Source organism: Protopterus annectens, chromosome 12.part0, assembly GCF_019279795.1.
Source record: "Protopterus annectens isolate FY-2018-M chromosome 12.part0, PAN1.0, whole genome shotgun sequence".
Classification (NCBI taxonomy): domain Eukaryota; kingdom Metazoa; phylum Chordata; order Ceratodontiformes; family Protopteridae; genus Protopterus; species Protopterus annectens.
Window position 1 is genome coordinate 24,755,934 of NC_056746.1, and position 9,049 is coordinate 24,764,982.

General features: G+C 38.9%; 1 protein-coding gene across 1 annotated transcript in view; it reads right to left on the reverse strand.

Annotated features, from left to right (window-relative positions):
• Nucleotides 1-5,697, reverse strand: part of LOC122817313 (extensin-2-like) — a 158,187-nt gene extending 152,490 nt beyond the window's left edge. The window contains exon 1 of the mRNA XM_044090535.1: nt 5,605-5,697. Coding sequence (XP_043946470.1) covers nt 5,605-5,697 — 93 coding nt within the window. The remainder of the gene's footprint in view (nt 1-5,604) is intronic.
• Between the last annotated feature and the right edge of the window lie 3,352 nt (nt 5,698-9,049).

Below are 9,049 nucleotides of genomic sequence, written 5' to 3' on the forward strand. Positions count from 1 at the left end.
AGTTTGGCAATTTTATTGTAGAATTGTTCTAGCTTTCTTAGGAGGCAGTGGCGTAGGTTAGTGAGGATTGCGGCAGTGCGTAGGAGTACTGGTAGGAGATATGCATACGCAGTAGAGAGACAAGGCGCATGTCAGTCTAGAAGCATTGTCAGGTTTTCACTCCATTAGAATTGCATGGTATGCAACCAGAAGCTTGAGGGGGTAAAATTTAAGGCTGTAAAATTAATCTTGTCAGTAGCTGATGGCCTTAAAGACCTGTGCTATACTTTTAAACTTACCAGATATATGGCAAATATTTCTTTGTAAATGTACTCATTTTAAATGCTTAGGAAATACATGCTATCTTCAATTTCAATCTTATTCAAAACAGTTGATTCAAAATTTGTTGATGACCCAGTCACATTAAAACCTCACAAATTCATTAAGCTAGACTTCTTCTTCTTCTTCTTCTTTTGGCTTTTCCCGGTTAGGGGTCGCCCCAGCGGATCATCTGTCCGCTCATGATTGGCAGTGGAGTTTTACAGTGTTGAGTTGCCATCCCAGTGCCCAACCTTCCACAGAAGGCACACACATGCAAACACTCATGCCTAGGGCCAATTTAGAGTGGCCAGTCCACCTACTGCATGTCTTTGGGATGTGGGAGGAAACCAGAGCACCTGGAGGAAACTGACGCGACCACAGGGAGGACATGCCGACTCCACACAGAAGGCACCCTAGCCAAGAATAAATTGATTAAGCTAAACTAAAAATTGAAAATAACTGAATACAATATAGCAAACATGACAGTCTGTGATTATACTAACTTTAAACTAAGACATATTAATTGCATCCATCTCACACTTTTTCATACACTATGTTATTCCTAAAGCCTTTAACAAGTATTTTCCTCTAATTTTAACCTAATATGTTGTCTGAATGGACTTGTAACATAGACTGATGGTTTTACTGGATGGCGGCTGGCAGGTAGTATCAAAAAGGTGATATAAAACTGCTAATAAGCAGATAATATCCTGAAACAGTTTAGGACTTACTTTTACTGGTCTTATGATTTTGATGAGATTTGATATGGATCTGGGGCTTTTAGTATTCACCTGTTAGGTGGGTAATTACAGAGAGAGTTAAAGATGCTCACTGAGGGGGCTCTAAAGATTCTGGAGAACCTGGAAGAATGAAAGGGTACACTGCTGTCAGAACAGAGTGAGAAGACTGGAACTACATGTGCTAAAGAAATGGTGAGGAGGAGGTAAAAACATTTTTTAGCTCATTTGATTGAGGCCACAAGAGTACACTGTATATGGTTTGGTGAAACACTTCTTTTTTATATGTTTTTGAGTCAGAAGACCTTTGTTCACTTTCCTTGTTTGCAGGTATTTCCTACCTACACCAGCGATAATACATTTTACTAAATTTTTTTAAATTTTGATTTTAGGACTTTGATTTTCACCCAGAGACTATATGACACATTAAACGAAATGCTGCTGCTGCACCAAAAGTTTAAACTGAGGACTTTTGCTTTGCCAAAGCTTACCGTCCATGAGTAGGAAGATCTTCCTAAGAAAAACTGCCTATTTATCTTCTTCAGCTGTGCTTTATCACCTGTCAGTGGAAAGCCTTCAAGGAAGTGAATGAACTCTTACCCATTTGTTAAACTATTATTTATTTATTTTTGCAAAAAAAATCTACTTTATTTAACAGCCATTTCCATGTTCACTGAATCACAGAGAAAGAGATACATCAAGTTGACAGCACACAATGCTAGCATGTACTGTATTAATAAAAAGACCTACTTAAATCCTAAACAAAAAAATCCACTAGCTATTAAGTACGCCTGAATCTAAAAATGAAAAAACTGTATTCCAAGTTTGATTCCAGTGCTTCATATCAAAGGATCAACAGGGCCGAACTTTTAATTTGTAATTGAGAAAGTGAAAATGGATCAACCAAACTGAGGGAGTGGACATCCAGTGTTGCAAAATAAAGGTCATCAAAGTGAGCACCACATTTCAGACTCACAAAAATAACACTTTATCTATTTTAACTGGGGGTGGGGTGGGGTTGATACATATGATGTTGCTGTAGTAGCATTGCTGTGAATATGAGTACACTCAACCTGATCAAATGAGTCCAGAGTGCAGTGACGGGGGGGGGGGGACCATATCCTATATGCATAGCCTGCATCTTGAGGCCCACAACACCAGTCTGTTGGAGTGTTGCCATTTACTTTTATTTGTAATGAAAGTGGGATGGACTGCCAACAATGTAATAATTTTAACAGAAGTATATCTATAAAATAAGAAATTCCAGTTCTGCAGCATAGGTCAAAAAATCATCTCCCTAGTCATTCCAATCAGCTCATCCAGCATCTCTGACAGAGTGGTCTGCAGAGAAGCTTTAAAGTCTACCAAGTGGAGGGAGTTGTCATTCTACCAAAAAAAATGTAAACAATCTTCATTGTGTGTTAGCTGTATCACTATGACAGTACAAGTTCCACTTCTGTTTTAATTCTGTGAAACCTATCTGAGGTGAATCAGTTTAATATTGATAGATGGTACTAACTTTAACTTTGGAGCTAGGAAATACCCTATCTACTGAATTCTCAAAGGGAACATTTTCCAGTAGACTTCCATGGTCTGAAATGCCTGCAATTGTTGTTTTATTACTTTGGCTTATTCACAAGTACTACTGTTAAAGGAGAACTGCACCACTAGACTCAAAAACATGTTTATTTTATCATGGTTTGGTTTGGTGTTTCCTACATTTTAACACCACTCTGGGACTATTTACAAGTTTTTAAATATTATTATATGTAATTTCTGAGTCTGACAACATGGGGTCTGGCACCTTGAAGTAATTCTGATCGTTTAGTCTGCCTCTAGGTATCCCACAATGCAGTGCTTGTTTGTAAAAAAAAATGACATCATGCAGGCCTCTTTCTTCCTAAAGCTCCTGTCACTCCATTGATTTTTACATGCATATACTACTGTCTTTCAGTCAGTTAGTTTTAAGTAACATGCCGTTCAGTAACTACTTAAAACACAAACAGTGCAAATGCCACAGAACAGACTTTCAAGGTGCTTTTTACAGCTGCTTTTTTCAGAATGGCTAAACTGCAGTCTTTTGTGAAGCCTGAATTCTACTACTTTGACTCATCTCCCATCCCCTTCACACCTAACTTTCCTAGCTGTCAAAGTGCTAAGGGTAATTAGTGCTGTTACCTGCTGTGATTGACAGCTTACAGCAGAAGACTTGACTCATGTACTATTTCCTTGTTCTAGCCTTTACTTTCTGTATGGATAGGGGAAGGACCAGGGAGCTGTGACATCACAGCATGGGTGGGTTTTTAAGACGGTAGTAGTGATGTCAGTTTGGGGAGGGAATTGGCCAGAAAACTAGTTGAATTCAGTGACCTTTATGACATCAGTGAAGTGGAGACTGCAACAAGCTTTTCCATGGCATGTTAAAAGTTTTTTGAAAGTGAAACCACCACAGTACAGTAAGATACTTTTCTAGTGGAGAGAAGCAGTTGATTTAAAATATTTTAAATGCTGTATTTATGTTTATTCATAGCAGGGATTGTAAATAGGGAGAAAAAGGACAGAGAAGTTGAGCATTTAATAATCAAATCCCATTGTTGTCCTTTAAGTAAGCTTAAATACAGGAAGTTGTTGATATAGATCTGTAAAGGTTATCAGCTGGTTAGCATTCCAATCCCAAATATCTCTCAAAAAGAATTCCTATGTTGCCCAATTTTAATCAAAAATGGGGGGGGGGTTCTCTATAGTAATACTGGAATTAAACCAGATAGATGAAAATAAACTGCAGCCCATGGATTGCTTCCCTCTAGAAACAGCAGTTATTTTTTGTCTGTAGATCTAAGCCCCCAAGATCCCATATGCTGTAGGAGGGTTTTATCCTCCCAGCAAAGAGGTTTGATGCAAATAAGTTAATTTCAGCAAGTACCGAAATTGGGAGGGGGAGTTGGAGATCTTGCCAGTGCATATCCTCATCTAATAATGGCAGTGTCATAAGCAAACAGATTTGGAAGACCTAGGTCCTCATCTTGTGGGAGTAATTTAACATTATCTGCTCATTCTAGGGGTTTACCATTACACAGAACATTTGACATAGTTTAATAAATCCGGAAACCTAAACACAAAGGGGATGCCTAAAAATTTAAAGCACTTTATGCAGTATCTGCATTTTAACCACTTGAATTTTACTAACCATTTCCAAAGTGGCAGCAGTATTGACTTCAACTGTCCTTTCTAATGGTAAAGTCATACAGATACCAAGATAGAGGTGCTTCTTATTATCCTGTTCAGGGAAGCTCGGTGCTACATGCAGGTTTATTTCAGCACTGCTGCTTAAGGGGAATATAACTCCTTGGATAAGTTGATTTTAGCTTTGTTGCTGGTACTGAGCTCTGAAGAAAGGAAAGGATATGTGGAACCCAGTGGACCTGTTCGCTTCAACAGACCATGCAATCATCTGCAAACCATGTCTTGGGGGGAGGAGGCTTTCTACCCTTTAATTTCAATCTGGTAAGAATTGTATTGATGCCTCAAGGGTAGATCAATACTATATGCCACCACAATAAACAATAGGGGGCAGAAGGCAGCCTTGATAAACAATAGGGGGAAGAAGGCAACCTTGTCTAGTGCCTCTTTGTAACATAATACGATTTGACTTTAGACCATTGGACACCACTTGGGCTAATGGCTTCGCTTCGCATACAGGACGTGACACCATTTGATGAATAATTGGCGGAGACCCAGTTTAGCCATAGCCCACCAAAAAAAAAAAAAATTAAAAAAACAGCAATGTACAAACACAAAGGCTTTGCTAAAGTCATGTAGCAGAGCTGCTGCAGGCAAATCTTGCCCAGAGCAACCCTTTTGAATATCAAGCCTTACTCTAACTAGATCTGAGTTGCTTGCTCCCTGCTTCAGAAACATGTGGTTTTCTCCCATCACACCAGGAAGAAAATTCTCCAACTACTAAGTCAGGATTTTACCCTAAATGTTGCATTCTGATTGCAAGTGGGATATAGACCTGTATATTTCAGTGTCTCTGGGATCTTTCTGCGGCTTGGGGAACATTAATACTTTAACTAAAGTAATATCTAGTGAGAAGCAGTGAGTATTAATTGCCTTCAAAACTATTTGCAGTAAATAGGTGGCTATTTCCTTTTTCCAAGCATTATACATATTTGGAGAGAACCCATCAATGCCCAGCACTTCCACTATGGCAAATCACTAATGGCATCTATAGTCTTGCCTTTTGACCATTGTCTGGTCACTTCCTGCTTATCAGCTTCATGCAGACACTGAGGGTTAATTTCCTTAAGAAGTTTTAATGCAGCATGGTTAATATTAACCAGTTTGTTTTTAGTACTTTTATTATATTCTACCGCTAAAATGTTATTTATGCTTATTTCACGCATAATTATCCTCTGTTATCCCTGAGGGCATTTATCACAATTTCCTACTGCCTTTCTTTACATTTTTGGGGTAAAAGCTTGTAGGAGGTGACCCCTTGGAACAACAGAAAAGGTGGTATCTTTCCCATTACTTGGACTCTGCCATCACACCCATTCTTGTATACCTGGCCTTTATTTTTTTTTAATTTCTGCTGTTCAATAACCTGCTTTCTCTCAATATGGTCTTTCTTTGCTTTTTCACATACCTGCAAATCCATTTCCTACAAGCAGTTTTGAAGTTTTCCCAGTTGTCCCTACAAATCCTTTAGCTATCTTCCCTATGCAAGTCCCAATATCTAATGACCCATCTGCTAATTTTGAGCTTCTATACCACCTGCTCATCTTGTAGGAGAAGCTTTTAGGATATTCCTATTACTCATTGTTTTTTTTTCAAAAAACATCTTTATTAAATTATCACGCATGACATAGGCAATCTTACATTTATATAAATGAAAAAAAATGACATTGACACCACTTTAGTTGCAAACATTATGCATCACAGACACCATTGAAACAACTGTAGTTGAAACATTGTACATCACTTTCAATCTTTCCAGACATTGTCAGTTAAGCATTATATGGCATATTCAAAAATCTTGCCTTTTAAACCTCTGCATATACTGTTCCCACAATTTCCATTTTTTTCCTACGTAGTTCACTCCTTCCTTTTTCTAAAGATCCCAGTTCCACTCGTTTTATTTCTGTTACCATATTCACTGCTCTTAGTAAAGTTGGTCTAGACTTTGATTTCCATTTTCTAGTAATTGCTTTTTTGGCAGCCACCATAATTAGACTGATTGATTCTTATAGTTATCATACAATATTTCACATACTGTGCTAATTATTCCCTTTATTAATGGCAGCTTCTGTTCTAGATTCTATTAAAAACTCTACAAGTGCTGGACTTTTATTTAGGACCCCCTTCTGTCTGTCTGTCTTTCTTTCTTTCTTTCTTTCTCTTTCTCTTTCTTTCTTTCTTCCTTTCTCTTTCCTTCTTTTTCTTTTTTTTCTTTCTTTCTCTTTGACTATACTCTGATATCATTCCTTGATAGGGAAGACAGTCTCTAAACTGCAGTCCAAATAAATTATTGGCATCTTCCCAGTCTATTACCTTTCCCTTTCTAGTTATTGTCTCCCAATCCCTTGGTTCCTTTACCAGTTTTCTCCAATAAATTCCAGCCCCCTCTTGCCTATTATGTGTATGACTCCAGTCATCCCTATCGGCAGAATGTCTGTTCTTATTACTCATTGTTATGACTTTGATAAAATTAAAATTACCTTGTTGGCCATGGCAGGGATAATTGCTGAGACACAAGTATATACGTTCCATGAGATGATCTTTTCAAAAGTTAATACACAAAGGGCTACACTATTTAAGGTGAAACATACAACAAAAGAAGCATTAGACTCTGATGCACATAACAGCAAAGAAACAATGCTGGAGATTTTAATCATAGACTGATATAAGAGAACATTACCTACTACTTATAAAACAGTGGACATGTCAAGCTGAGCCTCAGAACCCTGATGAATTTGTAACACTGATAGAAAGCATGATATATTACAAAAGTATGTTTAAGCAGACTTCTAACAGATTGGTTGATAGCTATAGTCTGAAGGTAATGGGTACTTTGACCCCTATTCTTTTGTATAAATGAGGGAAACAAAGATATATATCCAAATACTGTAGAGTAGGTAGGCAAGACACTCCCATCCAGTTAACTGGGGATACAAAAGGAGAGCAATACAGGATGGCACAGTGGTGCAGCGGTAGTATTGTTGCCTCACAGCGAGAGGTTCTCTGGTTTGATTCTCAGCTGGGGTGCCTCCTGTGCAGAGTCTGCATGTCCTCCCTGTGTTCGTGTGGGTTTCCTCTGGGTGCTCCAGTTTCCTCCCATGTTATAAAGACATGCATCTGGAGCCTTACTCCCTGGGCCTCCACTGAAAATTGGATTAATTCCAAGTCAGACTTTCCTGGTTAACCAATGTAAAATAAAATAAAAAAAAACAAGAGCCATGGAGTGTGATCATGCTACCACAAGGCCGGTAGAAACAGGTTTTTGTTATTACAACACAGCCAAGCTAATGAAATATATGCTTATGATCAATGGCTGAGGTCTGGTATCATGATCACACTTGTTAAATCCCAGTACTTTTGTAAAAGGAAAGCATAGACCCCTGAGCCACAGGAAGTTATCTGTACTCATAGTGAGAAAAGGCACTACCAGATCACTCCTGGTCACTGATACAGACCTCATTTAGGGGAGTGTTACATCCTGTTGTATTATTACCAGAACTCAGTTATAATGAAATTAAAGGAAGGACTCATAACTTTAAAGAGTTGTGGAGGAACTGGTAAGTGGAAAATTGCCAGGATGTTGGGAGGGTCTCACCAATTGATTAAAAGGGAAACTGTTAAGCCCAAAGAAGAGGTGACACTTTCTCTGGTCTTTGCCACAGAGCCTTAATGCTCTGAGCTGTTAATGAGATGCTTCCTGTAGCCTTGAGTACAGGGTTTGATTCCTTCTACTTTTATTTTACTACTGTGTGACTCCAAGCAAGTCACGCAACCAGACAGTACTCCTGGACTTCTCCTAAAAAAGAACACTTGTGTCCAGCAGACTGACCTAGCTAACAAGTGGATGAAATAAAATAAAGTTATTTTAGTTTAAACAGAGGACAAACTTGGCAACACTATGGCATAGATAAATGTTCCCAAAAAGAAGAATGTTACTAGAGGAAAGGGAAAGTTAACTAAAATAACTCCATAGAAACCATGGATGGTGCAAGATGGGGTAAGAGAGACAGGAGAAAAATGATGAGATCCCCTGCCTCCCCCTGGCATTAGAATAGGCATAGCCGGCCTTAGGCATAGGCCAACTAGGCAGCCGCCTAGGGTGCCACTGTAGCAGGGGCACTTTTCCAGTATTTATTTGGTGTAGGCAGACCAGGATGGGGGCACCAGGTAGTGTGGTGGGGGGTGCCGTGGAGCCCTTTGTCCTAGGGCACCAGTTGGCCTCAGGCCGCTCCTGAGAATAGGAATGATAAAGGAGAGTAATAAAAGCTATAATAAACTCTAAACAAACTATTACTGCTACCTGCAAGCAGAGAAAAAAGATGGTCCAGAGTATCACCTGACTGAGTAACTCTTCCTTAGGGAAGAAAAAGACACAGCTATAACAGTGTCTGTCTTAGTGGTAGAGGAAGATGGACCATCCACCTACAGAGATACCCAGAAGGAAGGATCTGCTCTGCTGTGACTTCCAACTAGCTGACGTAACTTTAAAATGCCTAGTAAGAAGAAGAAGAAACCCTAAGCTAGGTGTGCACAAATATTGTTGGGTAGTTGGAACAAGCTTCCCCACAGGGCCCCAACCATGGTCTCCATATTTTGAGATGTAGAATAACCTGCTCTATTAAGTAGTAAATTTGGGAAGTAAATAATAGAGAATAGTTACCCATCAGTTGTTAATTTAAGGACATGGTGATTTATTCTGGGCAGTCATCTGGGTATGATAAAACCGAAGTCCAGATACTAGCCTGCTTTTATTGTTGTGAAATAATGAAAGA